The sequence below is a fragment of the Carassius auratus genome, chromosome 6 (assembly GCF_003368295.1).
Source record: "Carassius auratus strain Wakin chromosome 6, ASM336829v1, whole genome shotgun sequence".
Lineage (NCBI taxonomy): Eukaryota > Metazoa > Chordata > Actinopteri > Cypriniformes > Cyprinidae > Carassius > Carassius auratus.
Genome location: NC_039248.1, coordinates 19,335,608 through 19,360,729, shown reverse-complemented (window position 1 = coordinate 19,360,729; position 25,122 = coordinate 19,335,608). Strand labels below are relative to the sequence as shown.

At 35.1% G+C, this 25,122-nt stretch overlaps 1 protein-coding gene across 2 annotated transcripts in view; it reads left to right on the top strand.

Moving 5' to 3' along the window:
* The window catches only part of sgip1a (SH3GL interacting endocytic adaptor 1a), a 56,729-nt gene that overhangs the window by 4,711 nt on the left and 26,896 nt on the right, over nucleotides 1-25,122 (top strand). For both annotated transcript variants that reach the window (XM_026264842.1, XM_026264844.1), the window contains exons 4-9: nucleotides 20,283-20,346; nucleotides 21,191-21,215; nucleotides 21,982-22,002; nucleotides 22,180-22,242; nucleotides 22,367-22,424; nucleotides 22,699-22,877. In XM_026264842.1, the coding sequence (XP_026120627.1) occupies nucleotides 20,283-20,346; nucleotides 21,191-21,215; nucleotides 21,982-22,002; nucleotides 22,180-22,242; nucleotides 22,367-22,424; nucleotides 22,699-22,877 (410 nt within the window). The remainder of the gene's footprint in view (nucleotides 1-20,282; nucleotides 20,347-21,190; nucleotides 21,216-21,981; nucleotides 22,003-22,179; nucleotides 22,243-22,366; nucleotides 22,425-22,698; nucleotides 22,878-25,122) is intronic.

The following is a 25,122-nucleotide window of genomic DNA, read 5'->3' as shown; positions in this document are numbered from 1 at the left end:
GAAATTGTGTGAGTAATAACATAAATGTACACACAGTCGTTCTTAAAGTAACTACTCATTATTTTGTTTCTGTAATATAAAGCCAACTCGTCAGCCAACAAATCTAAAATATGTTATATAAAGTTTTAATTTACAACTCTGACGTGTGAATATGAAGCTTAGCCAATTTTAAAAAAATACAGAATAAAAGAGGACTGTGATGTGTCTGTTAAATCAGAAGACTCTGAGCTGCTTTCCGCCTGTTAATCTTTATGGGGGCGGAGTTTGTAAATAGTGGGTGTGTCTAATTCAGTGGGAAATTCCAGAGAATCTGAGGTCACTTACAAATACTGTACCTCATTTTTGGTTTGAAAAACTTTCAAACAAATTGAATAAGGTTTGCAAATTCTACATATGTAATATAATATAATATAATGTAATGTAATCCACTCTGAGGCTCAAGGAGAGAGCACTAGTGACAAAGAATGAATTCCTACAGATGATAGCAGAAGAGGAAGTGGACACAGACAGCACGTGAAAGGGCTCTTACTGTACTGTGGCGAGACAGAGGCCAGCTCTGGTTGTTTTGGCAGTAACTGGAGTTGAGCTGGAGCAGTATTTTCCAGCAGGCTAAAGCAAACAGTGGCTTGGCATCTGCCTGAAGAGGAAGAAGATTTTTTTTCACTGTCTCATGATGTCAGGAGCATCCCAGAGTTATCGGACAGTAATAAAACACATGAAGCATTGACAGGGCTCCACACATGGAAAAGTTGTCATGAAAGAAGTGTGGATTCAATGAAAATGTAGTTCTTAAATGGTGTTGCTTCAGGATTTATCATAAATATCAAACATTAAAAAATGTATAATTGTTGCCTTGTACTGAAATTGCCCAACAATAAGTAGATTTATTAAGACGGACAATCAAAACTGAAAATAACTTTGATATCATTAGACATGGGCACTTAGTATGATTTTTATTTTTGAACCCAGTGACTGTGCCTGTCTGCACATCAAAAGAGCCACTGGGCTTTCAGTACACTGTGATAACACTCTCCCCGCCCCCTACTACAGAAACACTCCATGCTTTGAAGAATGAGGGCCTTTGTTCAATGGCAACAATAGATTGGTCAAAGAACTAAGATGAACTTTGCAAAATGAGGAAAGAAGCTCATTGCATGAATAAGTATATGAGTTTCTAAACTATGCGTTCATGTGAATGGAATACAGATTTGATTGACACTATGAGCATGCAGTAGTAATACAGTTACAGATTCTGATATTTGGATAATGGTTTGATATTGTACATAAAGCTAGCAGAGGTGTATTGTTTTGATTAGCCAGACAAAACATCATAAATAATTCAGTTAATTTAATGGTTTCAGCCCTGGACTATAGATTTTGTAGTGTGGATAGTTGAATTTTGATGTGTTGTTGAACTGAATGCGTACATTAGCTTATATAGTATGAGCCTATACAGTTTAATGTATGTCTGTATTAGGTAAAAGTGGTTGAAGCCAGATAATTATCAGCAATCTGGCCCAGGTGACATTATTCTTCAGGAAGTGACATTTTTGTTTAGGAGAACAGCAAACAATGTTATTTACTCCATTTTAACAGTTGCCACATTATATGCCTGTGTTTGCAGAGTGTATGTGTGGGTGTTTACGTCTGTACAGATCCAGAGGCCCCAGATTAGAGCTGTTTGCCAAATATGACCCTGGATTAATACATCACTGTTTCCTCATTCGCCCCTAAAAGCAACATGGGGTAAACCAGGAGAATGGAATGGTGCTTAATATGTTATTAGAGGTTGATATGTTATTATTGAAGGAGTATGAGGAGTAGATGACTAAATACAAAGTGACTGACAGTCACATTAATGGAAGGGCTGACAGGCTGGTTTTATTGACCATGGGACTGAATGATTACCACCATATACTCTATACATTTACCATGCCATTTACTTGGTACTCTAAAGAATTTCAGGAAAATGGTTTGATAGTTGACGTGTGGGGTCAGTGTTCCAGCCAGTTTGACCATTTCAATATAAAGCACAGTTTATATTATATTGTAAATTTGGGGGTCTGTAAGATTTCTTTAATGTAATCTTGAAAGAAGACTCTTACGCTAGCCAAGGTTGCATTTATTTAATAAAATAAATAAATAAATAAAACGGTAATATTGTGAAATGTTATTACAATTTTGAATAACTGTTTTGTAATTAAATATTTTTTTTATTATATTTTAAAATTTAATTTATTACTGTAATGGTAATGCTGAACTTCCAGCAACGTATATTCCAGTGTCACATGATCCGTCACATGATTCAGAAATTATTCTAATGTGCTGATTTGGTGCTCAGCATTTATTATTTTTAATAATGCTTAGAATAGTTGTGCTGCTTAATATTTTTTTGGAAACCATGATTTTTTTTTCAGGTGTCTTTATGAATAGACAGTTTTTATTTGACAAAATAATAATAAAACCGGTAATAATAATTAGATAAAATAGAATATAATTTTTAAAATAGATCAAATAGTATATAATTTGTAACAATATATAAAGTCTTAATGTTGTTTTTGATCAAATTAATGCAGCCTTCTTATAAACAAAATATTTTCAGTATTCATTTACTCAGTCATATATAAACATTTTCATAATTATTTACTCATTTTAGATCAGTTTCATTCATCAAAGTACTGTGATAAATGTGGGAATTGATGGGGAGACACTCAGTACAGAGTACTTCACAAATCATTTCCTGTTTACAGTATTAGAGTAAATTATCCTTCCTTTCTTTTTATTGGTTTGCTCTTTGCAAAGGTTACAGGCAGGGTTTGAATAAACTTTTTCACCCACCATACAGTTTAGCTACTAAATTTTTACATTGAAATAAAACCGAAACAAAAACTTTTCACTTACTATTCCTATAAATCAGCATGTCATTGTAATTTCCAAATAAAGTGCACTCTAAAATGAATGTTAAACGATAAACACGTTAAAGTTCAGTGAACATGCTGTCAGTTCTTAAAGTGAATTGTTTCCTTACAAAAGCCAGTGTTTTATTACTGTTGGAAGCTCCTGGTTGGAGGACATCATTTATGAATCATAACCCGTCAGATTGGCTAGTTGATAGTTGTTACCCGCCAAGGTGGATTTTCATCTGTGTTAGGTGGGTTGGCCGATGTTCATTTAAAATCCTGGTTATAGGAGTTGGATGAAAAGGCTGTGCCACTTCTTGAAATACTTAAAACTACTGAAAATACAAGATTGCTTTATGTCTAATGCATTTTAGTAGATGGGTTGAAAAAGTGGTTTCAAAAGAGTTGAGATTTTCGTTTTCTTATTTTATTTACTTACTAATTAACTATTTGTCCAGGCTTATTTAGGCAGGCCTTTTCCTGTTTCCCATCCGAACAGCCAAAATGAGTATGTGAAATCAAGTGTCTTGTTCATTCAAACTGCAAACAACTTCCTCCATTTGGTTTGGTTTCATCTTGCCTAGGGCACTACAACAGTCAGATCTCACCAGTGTAACCTTGGGAAAAAATGGTGCATGATGTCCCTGTATGTGAATGTGAACTTTAGTTATGATCCTGTCATTATGTGAAATGGTTTCTTGGTTTGACTGAAGGTTACTTGAATGTGTGTACTTTCGTATATGACCCTACAATACCCTGTTATGCAAACAGTAGTCTTGCCTTAGAGTGAAAAAGCAATTTATTGTCCTGCCACTGTGCTCTTTGTGGGCTGATGATTGAAAGCATTAGTTCAATTGCAGGAAGTACAGATTAAATACCTTCTGGATGGACCTTGACTATGATATAACAGGAAAGAGCATCTGTCATCAAGACACATGTATGACGCATTAGAGAGAAAGGACCCTTGATGCTTGTCTGTTTGTGTTCATTAAACCTGAATTTCTGTGTATTTATTTCCATATGGATAGGAAACTTATTTCTAACCATGTCATTTAATCATATATGTTTCAGATGTCTAAAGAATCGCATAGGAATTTACTGCATGGCTGTACAGGCGTGTGTGTTAGGGCCTACATGTGAGATGACTCATCTGAATGAGCTGTGCTGCTCACCGTGGGCTGGACTGTCTCATGGATAGCAGATACGGTGCTGATCCGCTCAGAGCTGACTGGCTGCATTAGCATTAGCAGCTAAAGAATGAGTATGAGCTGCTCTCAAGGCATAGCAATAAAATAGATGATAGTGTATGTTTTACTGAAAAGGGATTTGATAATACTTGGCATTTTGCTCAAATGGGCAACTGTTTCCTGGTCTAAGCCTCTTTCATTTAACAACATTATCTCAACAGCCATTTGAGCATTATTTTATTATGACATTTTTAAGCTCTTAAAAAATCACCTTACACAATACAATCTCAGGTTCGTGGCGTCCCAGACACCAACATTTTAATGATTCAAAAGATGAATCACTGTCTGAGGTTTCAGTATGGAGATAAATTTTATCATCATGATAAATCATAGTATTACAGCACACCATGAGTGTTTAGTTATGAAACTAAATAAATAAATACATTTAATTAAAAGAGAAATGATTATTAATAAACATTTCCCATAAATTGCAGAATTTAAATTAAATGGTAGTTTTTAATAATAATAATAATAATAATAAATATATATATATATATATATATAATCCTCTTAGATTAACAAACCTCTTGGACTCGGAGCTCTGTGAACAGCCAGCCTTTTTTGCAATGACCTTTTGTGTCTTGCCCTCCTTGTGCAAGGTGTCAATGGTCGTCTTTTGGACAACTGTCAAGTCAGTAGTTGTCTTTAGTCCAGGTGAGACACTTCTGACGCTGTGTGTTGTTCAAGAGTGGCTTGATACAAGGAATGCGACAGCTGAAACCCATGTCTACCATACATCTGTGCGTAGTTGTTCTTGAAGCACTGACTCTAGCTGCAGTCCACTCTTTGTGAATATCCCCCACATTTTGAATGGGTTTTGTTTCACAATCCTCTTCAGGGTGCGTATATCTCTATTGCTTGTACACTTTTTTTCTACCACATCTTTTCCTTCCCTTCGCCTCTCTTTTAATGTGCTTGGACTCAGAGCTCTGTGAACAGCCAGCCTCTTTTGCAATGACCTTTTGTGTCTTGCCCTCCTTGTGCAAGGTGTCAGTGGTCGTCTTTTGGACAACTGTCAAGTCAGTAGTCTTCCTCATGATTGTGTAGTCTACAGAACTAGAGTGAGAGACCATTTAAAGGGATTTGCAGGTGTTTTGAATTAATTAGCTGATTAGAGAGTGGCACCAGGTGTCTTCAAAATTGAACCTTTTCACAATATTCTAATTTTCTGACATACTAAATTCGGGATTTTCCTTGGTTGTCAGTTATAATCATCAAAATTAAAAGAAATAAACATTTGAAATATATCAGTCTGTATGTAATGATGAATCTAATATACAACTTTTTGAATAGAATTAGTGAAATCAAGTAAATATCGGTTATCTGTGTCCTCAATCTATAGTTATTGGTTTTGGCATCGGCCTTTAAAGCACATATAGGATTGTTCATAAAATTACACTTTTGCTAATTAAAATTAGTTCTTGACACATTACTTGAATGTTAATTCAACCGATTATTGCAAATTATGCATTGTTTTTTTTTGTTTTTTTTTGGACCGCCAAAGATCACCATTAAAAATGGATACAGATATGTTTAAAATGAGTTACTTCTCATTAAAGGTTAATTTTATGTTAAATAATTGTATAAACATATTTTTTATCTAGAAGTAACCAAATTGACAATTGATTTGATGTAGAGGCCTCAGATGATGCTTCAGATGAGTTAAATACTGACAATAGCTATGGACCCCATGCTGCTTTGTCCCTGTCCCAAAGATGAGTCATCCTGATTAGGTTTCATTACCTCCCTGCTCTAGACAATAGAGGCTCCATTGATTTTTATCATCAGCAGAGTGGATCAGGAAAGAGAACGAGGCAGGAGAACGAATCAGCAGAATCTGAGCAGAAGGCATTGTGCAGCTGCCTTGAAATGTGTGTTGAAACTGGAGTTTGTGTGACCCTCTGAGAAAACAGTATTAGAGATGGAAAAACCCAAGTCATCCAAACACTGTGGGAAGTCACTGAGTGCTGCTAAGTTCATGTACTATAATTCATAGCATTATTCTCTCACAAATTGAAAGATGTGTTAAACTAGTGGTACAGTTTAGATCAACCCGCATTATATGACATTAGGCTTTCGTAATGTCACTGCTAGTTGGTTGCCAGTGGTACAGCATTTGATTGACCAGAAATCAGAGTAATGTACGGTACAGACCAAAAGTTTGGACACAACTTCTCATTCAAAGAATTTTCTTTATTTTCATGACTATGAAAATTGTAGATTCACACTGAAGGCATCAAAACTATGAATTAACACATGTGGAATTATATATGGAATTATATACATAACAACAAAAAAGTGTGAAACAACTGAAAATATGTCATATTCTAGGTTCTTCAAAGTAGCTTCCTTTTGCTTTGATTACTGCTTGGCATTCTCTTGATGAGCTTCAAGAGTGAGTGAGAGTGAAGTGACATTCAGCCAAGTATGGTGACCCATACTCAGAATTTGTGCTCTGCATTTAACCCATCCGAAATGCACACACACAGAGTAGTGAACACACACACACACACACTGTGAGCACACACCCGGAGCAGTGGGCAGCCATTTATGCTGCAGCGCCCGGGGAGCAGTTGGGGGTTCGATGCCTTGCTCAAGGGCACCTAAGTCGTGGTATTGAAGGTGGAGAGAGAACTGTACATGCACTCCCCCCACCCACAATTCCGTCCGGCCCGAGACTAGAACCCACATCCTTCGATTGGGAGTCCAACCCTCTAACCATTAGGCCACGATTTCCCCAAGAGGTAGTCACCTGAAATGGTCTTCCAACAGTCTTGAAGGAGTTCCCCGAGAGATGCTTAGCCCTTTTGGCCCTTTTGCCTTCTGTCTGCGGTCCAGCTCACCCCTAAACCATCTCGATTGGATTCAGGTCCGGTGACTGTGGAGGCCAGGTCATCTGGTGCAGCACCCCATCACTCTTCTTCTTGGTCAAATAGCCCTTGATGCCTTCAGTGTAAGTCTACAATTTTCATAGTCATGAAAATAAAGAAAATTATTTGAATGAGAAGGTGTGTCCAAACTTTTGGTCTTTACTGTATTTCTTTAAAAAAGTATTTCTGTCAGTGCGTGGAGTACATTTGTGTATAGAATAGGTAACCTCAAAGCTAACACTAATAGGCTAAAAGTCAAACAATGCAAAAAAAATTTAATAACGAAAGATATGTATGATTTTGATGCTGTTAAGCTTAGGTTTTGTCTATATTACATGTGTTTCTACAATTCTAATGACAAGAATGTGCAAAACTAAGTTTGTTTTGTGCTGAGGACATGAAGAGCATCAGCTGGTGAGGCCTGAAGGCTAAATCAGCCCTTTTGAAAAACCACACTGCTTATTTATTTATTACAATAGTGCTCTCATTATAACGTTAGTCTAAAACGTTAGCAGTTAATGTTCTGCATTTCTGTTTTGAGCTGCGCGTGCTGAAGATGGCCAGTAGAGTGACGCATTTGATAGCAAGTTCTTAATCCGTGGGATTCAACTCATAATTTCATATAGAATACGCTTAGGCTCTTTGCAAAAAGGGCCCGAATCCACATGAACATATCTGCCGGGCTCTGAATGCGAACTCCTTTTGTGGACGCGTTCTTCATGAAACAATGTGCAGAAACACTGCAGCTAAACTCTAAAAATTCATAGCATTTTAGTATAATGGTCTTCTCATTATAATAGTATGTGTATAACAGTCCCAGTCATAGTTATTAATATTCTGCATTGTAGTTTGACCTGCTAGCGCTGTACGCTGAAGATATATCACCGTAGTACTACAATGAAGTGCTTCACTCAAACCAAATGCATCTTATATCAGGTAAATAATATATCCACGATATATATACACCGGCTGAAATGTTCTGAAATGACTTTAACCCTACCTGATCGAAGAAATTCAGTCTCTGTCTGTGTCAGTTTGAGTCTTGGTAAAGTTTTAAATCTTTGCCGGCAAGAAGCTTCTCTGTTGGTCATGGATTATGGAAAGTGAAACATAAATCTAAAGGGTGGTTGGATTTATTCACGCAATGACGCTTCTTTCTTTTCAGATTCTTACAGCTTTATCATAATAGGCTGTATATTAACTTATTGGGATACAACCAGTAGTTCTATGTGAAATCAGACATTTGAGCGCTCGAAATGGCATAATCAATAACATCCTGCGAATATTCAACTGTTGGTAGTCGAATCAGGCTCCTGGAATCAAAGTATTGATTCATTGACTATTCGGGGTCACCCCTAATTTGTACTTTTATTTTTCTGACCAGTTTTTTTTTAGGTTGTATTTTTCTGAGTAGGATTGGAGCTGTAAAGTAAAACTGTAAAGCTGTTAATATGTGTTTAAAATATACTGTCTTTTATTGATCCCACTTTAATCTGGGCAAGGTGAAAGACCTTTGTTTATGCCCCTTTAACACTCCTTAGTTTGATTGCTGATTAATTGCAAGCAAAATGACAAAGACCCAGTATAGTAATAGTAGATTTTCAATTTGCTGCAGCTGTTGTTGTTGTTGTTATAAAGATGTTTAGAGATTATAACTGTCATTTTAAAAAATTGCCTGTACTATCTCTGTGTGGGTGGTGGAGGAAAAGAGCAATCTGGCTAAATCTCTCTGCAAACCCATCACAAACATAGTCGCTGGCGCATTCAAATCCAGATGAAGGGAACTCCCATGTGCAAAGTCAAGATTAAAGATAGAGGTTAATGTAAGAAACCAATGGACCCCCCTTAAAAAGCCACTTCCATGGAGAAAGTCATGAGGGGAAAAAGAGAACAGTGCTTACAGATAGAAAACTATAGGAGAAAGGTTTTTTTATGTTTAGAACCAGTTCCTGGGATAGGAAAAAGCTTTCACAATTCAAATCCACATTTTCTAGTTGCATTTAACTATGGAAGCACATTTCTAAATTTACATCTCACAATTTTGAGTTTACAGAATTGCGAGAAGAAAGTAACTGTGAGATTCAAACTCCTAATTTAGAGATAAAATGTTGCTCAGAATAAAATTGGCCTTTTTTATTGCCATTTTCCAAAGTAATTGTGTTACACTTGTTCTTGTATCATGTCAACAACATTTGATAGGATTATACAGTACAAAACAGGATTAGCAAATAAAAAAATTTACGAAAATGTGTAAATGATACTGGGATTTTTGGAGCTTTTTGGTGTTGCATTGAGGCCGAAGCAGCTGATCTTTTAATATTCAGTGTGTGTGAGCTTCCCTGTGCTGTGACTCTCTCTCCATCTGCTTCTCTGTCTCATGACACTCCATCTGCATCTCAACAAAGAATCTTCATTCACTGCCAGCACTGAATTAATTCAATATGAAGACTGTCTTTAATAAACAGGATTTCCATGTAGCAAAGCTGACGCAGTGAATCTTAAATGGTGTTTGGCTGAAGACAAAGCCTGTGGTCTGGAGGATCAAGTAATCCAAGTGTGGTTTTGATAGACAACCGTTAAGGGAGCTACATTAGGTCTGTAGCTCATCAAGTTATAAGCTAATCAGAATTTGAAGTAGTTTCATTACTGGTCAAGCTACACAGTTAGCTACACTGAAAAATGCTAACATAATGATGCTAACTACCCTCGAGTGCGTTTTAAAAAGTAAAAAATAAAAAATGTAGTGTTAATGCTACATTGTTACATGCTAGAAAAAATCGCTTTGCACTTAAAAGGCTATACTATTTTCAAAAATCTACACTACAAACTGCTAAAAAAAAAGATAACTGCAACAAAGATTTACTAAAAGTATTACTAAATAATATAGTTCAGTTGGTAGCATTGCTACATTTAGTTGCTCTCTAACACTGTGACTTACAACTTTTGTCAATTAACACCTGCTACAGTTTTTTTTTTTTTAACCAATCTTACGATTGATTGCCATCAGCATTCATTGCGCTCAGACACTTGGACAAAGCCACTTGGCTAGTTGTTTCACTGGCAGGCAGCTCAAGGACTTGGCACATGTCACACACGTTGGCACGAGAGCTGTGGTTCCCCTCTCTAGTCTTACACAGAGAGCCCAGACCTCCACCAGATCTGGTGTGATTTAACACAATTGCTCCAGAGCACTGCAGTGTCTTTGTACCACTTGTAATTTACAGAGTTAATCAGCTACAAGCTATTTGTGAAATATCAGCTAACCATTCCTAAATTCTTGTCATTCTTGTTACATTTCACTTTATTAGCTCTTAGACTGAATTTTTTACCTATTCTTATGACTTCGAAATCATAAATTGGTCATTGCAGCTTTTTTTTTTTTTAAATTTTGGGACAGTCACCTGTACTGGAGCAGGTTGCTCAAGGAAACAATGGAGATAACTGAAAGCTAGATCCTGCAACTAGCTGTAACCAGCCCAGAGCGTAAGATACTGTGTCATAGCACTTTTGCAATTCCTCTTCCTAAAGATATGGCTGTATACTATTATGGAGTCTAAAATGAATTCACGGTTGATCTTAAGTCCATTTTTAATAAATGAAATTTTCTTCTAGTAGGCAAGTAAACCTGACATTTATGGATGCTGTTCAGGGATATATGAAATAAGGCAGATAGGTGTTAAACGTCACTGACTTTATTATATATCTTGGTAAAATTGAAGAAAGCCGTATTATTTCCGCCAACCACCCTTTGAAGGATATCCTGAAAGCTTGTTAGTAGACAGGATGTTTGGCAATGTTAACATGAATTAAATTTAACAGCTATTTTCACTGTAAGACTATAATTAAAGTCACAAGACTTTTCTTTTTAATAGATCTAATCTCTGCTGTAGAATTGACATTAATCCACTTTAAATCACAAAATAATCATGCAAGTGAGATGTCATGATCCTCTTTTGTAGGAACAAATCTTCAGAGCCATTGTGGAGGTTATTTTACATGCGCAGGTGCAGCGAGTGTTTACCGTTCATTTAGTAAACACTAAATTATTCTGCGTGACTGTTGATGTATTTCCATAACAATGGAAAAACGGCCTCCACTGTCCTTTTTACTAAATGAGTTGGCAAGGTTTAGATGTTTGTTAGTCATAGTGCATCCATGCAACGTGACTGGGGATTGTGCTTGACAGCAAGTGAAGGAACCCGGCTAAAACATTATCATTCCAGCATCCCAGTAAAACTATTCATAAAGAAAGTGAAGAGGTATTCAGATCGCGTGAGATCTAAAATGTTGAGTGCTTCCTTGACCTTCTCCAGGGAAATCTCAGTCTTGTTTGCCCTATACTTCTGCTTCGTTTTAATTGTTGAAATAGTAATTTTAAAATGATGTTTAAATTATTCAGCACCGTGTTTAAGTTATGACATGGCTAAGTATGTGGTTGCATGAGTGACACCGACTGAAGCTAACATTCAGTTTGCCGAATCATTGGCATGTGTAAATGAACGGGCATTTCTAGTGATTGTTTTAGTTATGTCCTGAGATTTATGTATGTATTTATTTATTTTTAAACAGTTCAAAAGGGTGGTCTAAGTACATTTTTTTTTTTTTATTTAGCAAAGATGTGTTAAATTCATCAAAAGTGACAGAAAAGTCTATTGAATTGTATAAAAGAACAAAGAAACAAAGAAATATAACAAAGAAATGAACACAGTCTCATCAATCACGTATCTATGTTTGTTAGTGGAAAAATGCATAATGCATGTTATGGCAATGAGTCCAGAGGCAGACTTGGCAAGCCCATTTACTCCATCTTCAACAGCTTAATAAGAGCCGCTGGGTAATAGTTTTCTCTATGCTGGCAAAGTACATGTTGCTATGAGCTATTAGTAATATCAGGCAGCAAAATATTTAGCTTTCTTCCAATTCTTTATGCTTTCAGATATTTTCGTTGAAGTAATCAAAAGGTGTTCCAAGGTGTTTTTGGTTTAGAATAAATGCAAATAAAACGTGCCTTGATGAGTAAAATTATCTAGCTGATCTGTTTATACATTTAGCCATCTGTCTTCAGACTTGCTAATGAATATTCTCAGATTAAGATCAGCGCTGTGTGATGAAGGAGATCACGTTGGGATCATTGTAGCTGTGCGGATCATTACAGAGAGAGTTTAAGATTATTTCTTGCACTCTCTGATCTCTTCTGTGGGTGTGATGGCTCAACTCTTTCCAGATGAACTGACTGTTAAGCAATAATCCCTGTCTACATCAATCTGCCATGCTACCTCTGAATTAAACCACCCGACAGATTTATCTTAGTTTCTCTTGTATTTCCTCTTTATCCCCTGCTGAATACCAGTAGGATCTGGACCTTGCCTCATTTAATGGCCTTCCTCTGAAGATGCAGATGGTTTATGAGTTATGTTTATGATGGGAATGCTCTTGTTTGTGATAGGGGCTGTGATAATACAACCGTTTGGAGACTGCTGTAGACATTTTAATGAAGGGGAAGATAGTCTTTCTGCCCTTGATCCTTGGATGACATCAGTGGTTTCACTGTTCTATAATAGAGAATATCATTCAAATTCATTAATTTCACAGTGTCATTTATTGTATGAACCCTTTTCACCGACTGCGATGATGCATTTTCATAGCTATTAACATGGTAGATCTAGCAAACATGTTATATTATAATTTTTTTTATGTAATCTACATGTATAAGACTCTTTGTGATATATTACCTTAGCATTGAATTTTTTGAAAACTAGTTAAAGGTGCTGCAATATGTGAGTGTTTCTAATAATACAGTTAAAGGAGTGAAGACAAAATTTAAATATTTTTATTTTCTGCTTACCATAATCAAAAAAAATTACTATCATAATCAAGCCTCTTTTGAGAAGTCATAGAATTGTAGATTTAATTTTTTGCTCCTAGATCAAATGAATGTAAAATGATTTATAAATTATATATTTTTTAGAAAATTGTATTTTCCAAATTGTAGTTTCCTTTACAAGAAGTTTGCCTTGCTATTATAACTTGCGCTTCTGAGAAACCTGGAAATGTAAAAAAGGGTTTGTTGTATTTCTTCTGTTAAATGCAAAATGAGTTATTTGGTAGAATGCCCAGTCTGCTCTGTTCTGCACAATTAAAGTGAACTTTTTAAGTTTTCATATGACATCAGAAGAAGTGAAATATAACACACAAGTCATATGTTCTAGTCATATTTTATGATGCTTTTGTGGTTTTATAATAGAGAGCAGCATAAACATTCTCCTAAACATCTCCATTTTGTTCTACAGAAGGACATTCGGGTTTGGAATGATATGAGGGTAAATAAATGATGACAGAATTTTCATGTTGGGTGATTTTCTCAGTGTCACAACTGGATCATGTTCCCTTAGTATAATCTTTCTGGGTTTTCCAAAATACCTTTTTTTTTTTTCCAAAACAGACTTTGTCTGATCGTTTACTTTGTCTTTGTCTTAGTGATGAGCACATGCCATTCTTCCCCTGACCCAGTTTCCTCTGTGGTGGACGTTTTCCTCTGGGGGGGGGGGTTGGGATTTCAAGCCGAGTGTGTCTTTTGAGTATGTGCAGTCATTTATCTGCTTCTGTGTGGATGAGAGTTTGTGAGTGTGTGTGTTGGTCTTTTGAGTACATGGCGTACGGTGAAGCCACCTGGACCCAATGAAGGGAATAGGCTTTTGGTTTACAATTTGTTCTCAAAGCTACAGTAGAGGACATTTTAGGTGAAATGACAGAATAGACAATAAGAGCCCTTGGCTTTCTGTTAATTTGTGCAATTTTACAGTATGTTGAGTGCAAATTTCTGAAGTGGAACTGAAGTACATTGTATATTGGTGCTTAAAATTATTTTTTTACCTTGTTTCTGTATTTATTTTTATTTGTATTATTATTCTGGTGTGATAAATGAAGTTAATAGAAGTTTATTCTTAATTCTTAAGCTGTAAAGTATGTGCAAACACCCGACAAGCTCAATGGTCCATTTGTTAATGAATAAGTGCTCTCACTTATTAAAAAGTAGTATTATAATACCATGTTATTTTGTACTGTTGAGGTACCATGATAATACTATGTATTTATGATCATGTCATGAAATGACCATGATGAACACCCTCCCACCACCCTCATCCTAATGTATGCTGAATGCTTATTCCTTTTCTTCTGTTTTATCTGTCTCTATTTGCCGCTCTGTTTCATATAGAGGATGCTGATGCTTTGTGAGGCCAACGCTAGCTTTGAAGCTCGACTAAATTATTATTTTACATTGTTTTGCTGTTTGCTGAGTTAATGTTGTTATTGAATCAGTCGTCAGTTGTTATTTGTTATATGGTGATGCCGATTGTCATCATTAGTGAGATCTGTCATGTAAAATTACTGCACAAGGTTTTTGCTTTGCAGCAGAATGTTCTTTTCTTCAGAAGCACAGACTGCAGAGTTCACTTTATACTAATATATATATATATATATATATATATATATATATATATATATATATATATATATATATATACATATACATATACATATACATATACATATACATATATATACTAGCATTGTTTCGCCCCCATGCTAGTGGATCTACCGTAGAGTCAATTGGTTGTTCTTGGAGATAGCAGGTTAACTCCGTGTCAGCGCGCGCTCTGATCGGTAAAGGGGCAGAGATTTCAGACCTCCGTTTATTAAGGAGATCTGTCACAAAACTCATCATCCGCGCCAAAGTTTTTTGAGCAAATTTCAAAGCCGCACCCGCCCGCCATCCGCTGATTGTTTTGCGGTCTATGGACGATGCAATGCTTTGCTGATGCGAGCCTCAAAAAAAAAAGCCATGCAATGCTAATGTGTGAGGCATAGGCCTACGCTGAGTTTCATTTACGATGAGATGCGCTCTAGTTCCCAGTGCAGTGCAAGTGAACGCGGCGCTCTGGTGCTTCCATGTCACTGTTATCATTGTCTGCTATATTTGCTTTTTATTTATTAAAATACATGCAATTGGTTGATGAAACATTTATTAAAATTAAGATAAAATTTGTACAAAACGAAATTCGTTTTTAAGAAAGGTTTTCTACAAAGCAAAATTTAATGAAGTGGTAAATATCATGTCTGACGATTTACAAAACTTCATTAAGTGGTAAAAACCATGTCTCCCGATATATTGCGCATCTTATGATCCTATCTAAAAAATGAAAATAATTTTTGATAAAAAATGTTTGTAAAAAATATTTTAATGACACTGTTTTGGCGGTTATAGAGTTCTAATGACAGTGTTCAACTATAACCGCCGACCTCACGGTTTTATACTAACCGTCACACCCCTAGTCTTAACTTTTAAATTAATGTATTGTATGTATGTAAATTAATGTATCCTGAATCAGTGTTCATTTCTATATTCTGTCTAACTTTTGAATAGTAGTTAATCAGGGATTACACAAAAAAATTAAGCATCTGAAACAACATTGATAATAATCAATGAATAAATAAATATTGGCATTTACAGCTCTTGAGAAACTTTCTTGGCTATAATAGCCAAAAGAAGAATACTAATCTTTTTGAAACATGAGGTGGCCTGATGTCACAGATGATTGCATGCTCTGTGGCACCTACAGTCTCGCCAACATTTTCTCTGACAATTAATCTTTGTTGCTTGTAACCACTGCTGTTTTCCTCTGCAGTCTCTAAAGCCGTAAATACTATATATCTTTACTTTCACATATCATCTTCTCTTTTCCTGTTTGCTTAAGTGGTGTCCCTGGATGGTTAGCGCTGTCATTTTCTTTGGCCTTCACTCCATGAGTTAAAGTAGCTACTGGTAATCACGTTACCACTTCTGTCATGATGCTTACATATGCAGACTATTATTTTCATAGCCATTAATTAGTGTTATGCTGTGTTTAGAAATCCCTCTTGTCAAAAAAATGGACTTAAACCATCTCATGGGGCTTAGCTTATATGGAAAGCGTGACCACGCTGGGGTTTGTGTTTGCAGAGAATGTAATCTGGTTTAGCAGCTTGTTCAAATGCATCCAAACTCTACTGATATACTGTTGTTGCTTTTGTGTTTGCCAGTATATGGACATAGGTGAAATTGTGATGTCAGGGTTCAGATTTAAAGTCTTAAAGTGCTCAATCCATGTGTACCAATGATGACGCAGCAGTGCGCTTTTTAAAAGCTACTCTTTAACTTTAACAGCAAAATACCAAAAACTAGTATGTTTTGTGAAGTACAATGGTACAATAAGCTGCTTAGCATTTAGTGACATACCTGAAAGTATCATGTTGCTGTCATTTCATGCCACCATTGTATTATGGTACCTCTACAGTCTTTTGTAAGGGTGGGATCTGTTTAAATCAAATTTAGTCCCTTTTATGTGTCAGGAAATCTTGCATCCAGGCTGAAGAGACTTGATTTCCACCTGTTGTATAGTTATTTTCTGTCTAAAATAGTGTAAACAAACTAACTACTAATTCAGTAAAATCTTAATTGCATCAAATTTGTTTCAAGAGTTTCTTGAATATAAACATATTAGTAATGTATCCACCCTGAAATCCAAAACTGCTTGATTGTTTCTGTAGCATTATAAAGACCCATATACCATTCAATAGATCTGTATTATGAAATAGTCCACTTAATGCAATCATAACGCTAAATGCAAAAAAATAAAAAAGGTCTAAGACTGATTCATATCAGAATTGTTCTGCAAGGGATAAATTGTTTAAAAAGGAGTTGACAACTAACAGCGATACATTTTCAGGTAAACAAGATACAAACAGTATAAAGAGAATACCATTAGCTGATAATTTCTATTGAGTGGAACCTTGGGCAAAGAACATATTTTTGAATTATTTAAATTATAGTTTATAAATGCTGAAATATAATGATAAATATTTTATCTATATTAAAATTATTGTTTAGATAATAAAATAAAGGGCAACACTTTAGTATTGGGACCAGTTCTCAATATTACCTAGTTGCTTGTTAGCATGCCTATTAATAAAATATTAGCTTTTTATTAGTAATTATAAAGCACGTATTCTGCATGACTATATTCTACATCACTAATCCTACCAAATGCCTAAACTTAACAACTACCTACTAATTATTATTAAGCAGCAAATTAGTAGTTTATTGAGGCAAAAGTTCTAAGTAATGGTTTGCTAATAGTGAGAATTGGAACAAAAAAAAGGGTGACCAAATAAACATTAATATAAGCATTTATAATGCAATTTCTTTTTATTCTAGCTAGGGATGTTCATGCTAATCGGTTAACCATTAACCTACCGTTAAGAATTTTGAATGATTAATACAATCAGTTAAACAGTTTAAAAAGTCATTTATTTATTAATTTATTTTCAGTAATTTATCAAGATATTTAAAAAGGTATACTGCATTGTTAAAATAGGCTACGCTGCACGTTAAAAAAAAAGTGGGAGCAACTTCTCCTTTTAGTCATAAAGATAATCGGAATTGTAAACGGTTTACATTCACAATAAAAACAAATCTTTGTCCGTTTAAAATAAGCCTAAAGAAAAATAGAATGCCGTTTTTTTGCCGTCTGTTTCCTTTTGCAAAGCACAAAAATGAACCGAAACTCTGTGTTTTTCGTTCATTTTCGTAATTTATTATTCAAGTAAAAATATATAGGCCTATTTATCCACTATATATAGCCTAGCTTTATTCAGTTTTTCTCCGCTCACAGAAGCGCTGCAGGTGCGTTATGTGATATGAAGACCATGTGTATCCCCATGTTCTATTGTTTGCTGCTTTTTGCACATGTAAAATTAATCCCTGGGAAACAAATTGTGTTATTTTTAATGGATCACAAACACTTATCCTTTCTAATTTAATTCAATTATAATTTTAAATAATTTTGTCGGTTAACAGTTAATAATCGGTTAATGATCGTCGGTTGTCGGTTAAGAAAATGTACCAAAATGAACATCCCTAATTCTAGCACATAAATCTTTAGAAGAATAATGTATTGAAATTACAAACACAAGACACAAACATAATAGTGGATAGCAGTTGTGGCACAATTAAAAGGAGTCTTGCCTAAATGGATAAAAAGTCTGTCTTTAAAAGCTCATTCAACAGTCAGGTGAATAAAGCTGTCAGCTTCTGTTTTCACATCAATCTCTAACACTTTTACCCCTGGAGATTTGAATTTAGAAATGAAGTATTGACATGCTTTTTAATTAGACAAAACAATGTCTGCTTAGAAGAAATGTGTCAAGAACAGTGGAACATGTAAGGCAAAGAAAAAGTAGACGCGTTAAGGCAATGTCTGGAAATTTTCTCTAATAGACTCTCTCTCTTCTCGCTCTCAGCCAGACCAGACAGCAGCGTTTGAGCCTGTGGACGTGTCAGGAAATATTTAGTAAAGATCAATAATGCCATCCGCCATATTCGAGCTCTCTCTCGCTGCAGAGGCTTGACTGGATCGATACCTGACTCAAAGCCACGCAGTCCACATAGCTGCACAATCATGTCCTTATATCCAAATAACTATATGAGTATTTATTGTAAATTGAGTTTGTTGATATTGATGTTTTGACTATTTAAATTATATGGGGACCACGATTAATTTTTACTCCAGTGTAGGAGTGTGTGATATCACCATTAATGATCATGGAAGAATAAAATGCCTCCACAATCTGCTTTTATAGAAATATCATAGTATTCTATCAGTTGCAGTTCTGACGCCTCTGTCTCAATATACTGTACAACACGGTATACAGTACATGCAAATCAAATGTTAACTCACAGGAAACTGCACTTGTTCGCAATCACAAAATTTAATTATTTGCATGTGCTTTAAAGCCTTGGCGGTTAAACACTTAATTCACACATTGTTCTGTGCTTTTTCTGAGCATGTACACCTGAAATGTGGGCACACTAAAAAGCCTGTCAAACAGCAGCTGAATACTGGACTAAGTTATCTTTCCGTTTGATTGCACAATTACTGTCAAAAACACACAAGGTTTACATTAAAACACTGCTGGTTATGACTAAAGTGAAAGTAAAGAGTTGAGAGGAAAACCAATGCGTCCCTGTATGTTATACAGTATGCATATATGATCTGAAGTGACAGCAGTCAAATTATACTAATATGCTGCCGTTTGCCATTAAAGGGATTGTTCACCCAAAAATTACAATTCTTTCATTGTTGACTCACTCTCATGTTGTCCCAAACCTGTATAAATTTTCTTTTCTTGTGCTGAACACAAAAGAAGATATTTTTTAAGAATTTGCTGGTCCCCATTGACTTTGATAGTAGGAAATAAAATACTATGGAAGTCAGTGGGAACCAGCAACGGTTTGGTTACCAAATTCTTTAAAATGACCTTTTTTTTTTCTCTCAAAAGAAGAAATACACTCATTCAGGTTTAAAACAATGACAAAATGTTTTTTTTTTTTTAAGTGACCTATCCCTTTAATGTTAACAAAACACAAAGAGGGAAATCCCTCACTGCTTTTGACTGTAGAAATCTAATGCAGTTGCTTTAATAAGAATAATAATTTTTATATTTGTTCATTCAATTTCCTGAATTTTACCGCTAAATAGACGTACTATTCCTGAAAAATGTAACAATATTTGTTTAATGAAAAATATTTGTTTAATTTGAATATCATGTGTATTTTTAACGTGCATTTTTGTTTTTAACAGATAAAATAATGACAAAGATTTTTATCTTTACCCACTTTGACCTAAATGTCTGTCATTCTTTTTATTTTATATTTTGTTACCTTGCAAGGCTTTGTTTTCTCTCTATCTATCTATCTATCTATCTATCTATCTATCTATCTATCTATCTATCTATCTATCTATCTGTCTGTCTGTCTGTCTATGTCTATCTATCTGTCTATCTATTTGACTGTCTGTCTGTCTGTATGTCTGTCTATATATATATATATGTGTGTGTGTCTGTGTCTGTCTGTGTGTCTGTCTATCTTGATAAATGTGTTTAATCCAAATTGATTCTTGTTGGTGATGCTGAAATCAATTTTGTATCAGCAGTCAGCACTGTGATCCAATAATGGATTCAGTTCATTCTTTGATCTGAAATGTCAAAGGACTTTGGACATGAGCCGTTTCAACATTTTCTCTTTATAAACACTCAAACACACAGGTACACACATCCACAGTTAAAGCACATTTGTAAACTTAGCAGATGCCATGTGTCTGTGGCTTAACTGTGTGTTTTTGAGCCATATCAAATCAGACAACTAACAATATCTCCCCACACCACAGGATTGAAAAAACGCACCAGGAAGGCCTTCGGGATACGGAAGAAAGAAAAGGACACTGACTCTACGTAAGTTTCACAAATTTATATACCAGAATTCAAAACCTATACAGCCTGCTGTATGAACTTGATATAATAAACATTTGTGACGATCAAAATCTTACTTAAAAAACGGTTTTACACAGTCTTATGCTTTTTGATGGTTGATACTTTTTAGCAAGTAAAATCGTCCCCCTTCAGGTAATAGTAATTGTGTCTTGTTTCAATACATATTTTTTTGTCCTCCACATTAAAAATACAGAGCTTTTAAATAGAATCTTACTAAGACCTATAATTGGGAGATATAGAGTAACCACTGATATGTATATGTAATTTATGCCAGTATTTTTTATTAAAGAATTAATTGAGATTATAAACTGTAAGAATTATAATTTACTTTATGGCCATATAAATATCAGTAACTGAACTGAATTAGATATTTAGCTTAATATGGGCCTCTGAATAAAATTTTGTCTAAAGATTCAATAAACTTTTCCATTCCACACAATTTGATTTGTTTGACTATTATCTCATAAGTCAGACCTTACAGGATTAATGAACTTGTTATAATAATAGTGCTTCCTAAGGCAGGCTAATGGAGCTCTCTCACGAAACCATTAACATAATGGAGCATTTGCTGCTTGCACACTATGAATCCCTGTCTCTTGCTTGAGAGTGCTTTAGATGATGCCTCTTTTGAGAGCGTGTGTCTGTTTGGGACCCAACGCACAGGTGTTTCTGGGCCTCACAGCGAAGCCTGGCTAATTGCTTCTGTGCTTGAGTTGAGAAAAAAAAGAGAAGCTTGTATGTTAAGTGGGTATTAAAGACCTCTCTCTCTCTCTTTGTCTCTTTCTTCTGTTTTCCCTGTTTTTAGGGGGTCACCAGACAGAGATGGTGGAGTAAGTGCCTCTTAACTTACAGAATAATTTCAAGAGCCAGATTGACTATTTTAGAATTTGTTTTGTTTGTTTTTAATTAGGGCTGCCAAAGTTGATTATTAACATATGCAATTAATCAAATGTTTAAAAATGTTAATGTGTGTATGCAATTCACTCTGTTCTTATTGATTTTTTCAGAAATTATTTATTGATATATTCTGAGCTAATTGGAGCCAACACAAACATGTGAACACACAAAAGACCCTAGCATACCATGCATTTATCATTTATCACCTTTTTGCAATGATCAGTATAGACATTTTAATGGGTAATTTATCTATAAAATAAGCCCAGATGAGATTCAACAAATGTTTTTTTGTATTCTTTGTATGGTCAAATGCACAAATGCAATCAAAAATCTATAAGTGAAATATTTACCTACAATGCTGTTAATGTCATTAAGAATTTTAAAAGATTGACATTCCTATTTCTATATTTTATTTTGTATATTGTAAGTTAAATTATATGCAATGAATAATTATTTTTGCCATTGTCAAAACTTTCTTTTTCTTTTTACTGCTTTTGTTATTTTGACAAATGCATTAAAGGCATAGTTTAGGCCTATTTCACAAATCAATCAAACCTTTAATGCAGGGCATTGTAATAAGTGTAATTTTTTTTATGTGAAGCCTAATTAGAAATATAAATAGTCTGACATGGTAAAAAAAAAAGTGTAATAATTCAAATGATGTCTTTATTTTCTGTATGATGGATGTCCATGGAACAGGAGCCCCAAGAGACTGAATTGGTACTGAAAACATAGAGACAGCATAGTTCTATAGCTTGAAGTCTTAATGCTACAACTGAATACTCAATAAGCACCTGTAGATTCCCCCAGTAGCACCCCTAAATAGGCCAAACTCATCTAATCTAGAATTCAGTGAATCGATGTGATGTTACTGAAGTTATGTTTTGATTTACTCAGTCACAGAAAAAGACCAACGGGGCTCCAAATGGCTTCTATGGGGAGATTGATTGGGAGAGATATGTAAGTACATGTTTTTTAATAGCTTTATGATACTCCCCAAAGCATGACAGTTAATGGCTATTTAATTTAAACTATCCAAAAATACCACTGCATCTGTAATAAATACTGACTTTTTCTTTTGCAGAACACACCCGAGGTAGATGAAGAAGGATATAGCATCAGGCCAGATGAGGAAGAGGGAGATATCCTTTAATTTTTCCATAAATTAGTGTTATTACATTTTTTTTATCTTATATTTTTTTTTTTTTTAAATAAGATTTTTTCGTGAATAAAAATAAAGCTGTGATGTATAGACATACCATCTGTTCAGTGCTTTTCTAATGTTTTAGCTTTTTATTTACCTACTGCAGCTTTTCAAACTTTATCCAGCTTTTTTCTTCTTACATTGAGTTCTGTAAAATTCAGTTTGCGTTGTAATCATGGCAATTTACAACTGGTCCCTTAACATCTCTCCACCAGCCCCCAAAGAAAAGTCTCACTTCTTCTCCTCTAGTGAGTCTGAAGAAGAGGAGGACCACCGCAAAAAGTTTAAGATCAAAATCAGACCGCTGCCAGCTGACGCTAACATTGCAGCTCCCTCGGTAGATGAATTAAAAGCCTCCATAGGCAACATAGCTCTGTCTCCCTCGCCTCTGGTGAGTCCAGCCAATGTTACCCATGCATCCCAAGCTTATGATACTGTTTCTTGTCACTTTTCGTACTTTAATATCACTTGACAGTTGTCTCTGTTATGTTTTGTGTTAAAGGTTTTGTATTTTGTTCTTATTTTGACTTCCCTTATGAAAAGATACTGTGAAAATACCATGGTAGAGTGAGGCTTGTACATTAAATGTAGATGTATAGTATTCCACTGTAAAATATTTCATACAGTAAATGTATACTTTAAATCTTTTGCTGTCATATTGTTCTGAATAAGCCGATTTGGTCAAGCTCACACCTGCCTTTTCTGATTCATATTGACTGTTACTCACATCGCATGTTTGAGAGCCAATTTAAGAGTACTTAGTGTTTCTACAGTAAGGAGAGGAAACATCCTGTTGCACTGTTGCAGATTTTATTTGCTCTGTATAAGGAAGCTTATGATATGGAGGAAGTGCTTTAGGTTCTCTATTAACCTTGTCAATTCAATTCATAATCACATGATGACAAAAGCCACAAGCCAGGCTTGGCTTACAGTACAAATGGCTGGTTTTATGCGGAGTGTTGTTAGCAGTGTGTTGTTAACATGAGGCTATCACACTGTGGAGGCTGTTTCTAGAGAGAGCTGCGTGAGCAATTCAGATGGAGCTGCCTGCCATTTTAATAGTCTGAAAACGCCTACCTGCCATTTTTGAATTTCAACAGTCAACATAGCTGCATCCTGTTAATAAAACCTCTTTTTTAAATATTTATTTTAGTATGTAGCTTGAACAAGAAAGTCTATGTTTGTGTGGCTTTTATATGCAGCATTTAGGAGATGAATATGTCTGTGTGGGCAGCACATCTATTCATTCTCCACTGGCTCAGAACAGACTCTTTTAACAAAACAATATTACATTTAAATTACATTTTTCTTTTATTCAACAAGGATGCATTACATTTGGCCAAAAGTGGCAGTAAAGTCATTTTCAATATCACACAAGATTTTGGAATTTAAATAAATGCTGTTGTTTTGAGATTTCTATTAATCGAGGAATCCACAAAATTCTAAGCTAAGATATGAAATGTTTCTTGAGCACCAAATATGCATGAGAAAGATTTCAGGTGTGCCATCACAAGAATAAACTACTTTTATTAATTCAAAATATATTAAAATAGAAAACAGCTATTTAAGTTGCAATAATATTGACAGTTTCACTGTACAGATACAATACAGATGACAGAGGATACAAATTTTCCCAAGCATCCATCAGATATAATTTTAATTTTCGTTAACTCACAACAGAGAATATCACGAGAACATCTGGTTCATATGGTGTTTGCGGTTAAAAAAGATTCCAGAAAGATTATCTGTACTTTAGTACAGACTTTTCAAAACTTTTTCCCATCGAAGTCATCTCAAGTTCATCTGACGGAGGTCGTTCAGATGAGATATGGCATAGATGAGTCTTATCTGACTCACTGTTGTTATCTGAAGTCAGAGTGAGTAGGAGTTTCAGGTGGAGTCTCGCACTGAAGTGTCACTCTGTTCTCTCTCAATAATTCAGCTTGGAAACTAGGAACAATGACTCCACTGCATGGTGCGCAAGGTCTACAGACGGAGCAGGCATGATGAACTTTCAGGCTAAATTATTCATCCATGCAGATACATATAATTCCGGCAATGTGCTTTCAATCAATCTTACGCTGATCTACAACTCAGGACCACCTACTGGGGTGTTTCTTGTTCTGCCTTGTTTTTAAAACTGAATTGGCACTCAGATTGGTCTTTAGCTGTCACAAAGTAATTATCTTTTCTGGGGTTTTCATTAGCTCTTATTCCCAAAGTTAAATTTGAATATGCACATTAATGAATTGCTCTTACAGTATGCTCAATGAATGGTAGACCACTTAACATTTGAGCACATGTACTATACTTCTAAAGCAGTGTAGTTTCTCTAGCTGTAGCTAGCTTTATGAACTGATTGCTTACTGATTGTATTGTGCACGTTGTGGATTGTGTAGTATAAAATAGTACCTGTCCTGGCTTTTTAAATCCATGAAAAAGTGACAGTTATGATCTGATGTTCCCATAGTGGATCGTTATTCTTTTTAATTTTTATGTTGCAGTGTTGTGTTATGTCAGGAACTGTATCTTTGAGCTGAAGGAAGTCACTAATTGGACTGAACAGGATGCTCAAGCAAATAGAGCTTTGAAAGCACCGCAAAGATAAAGTTGTTTAGTTTCCATGCATTGCATTC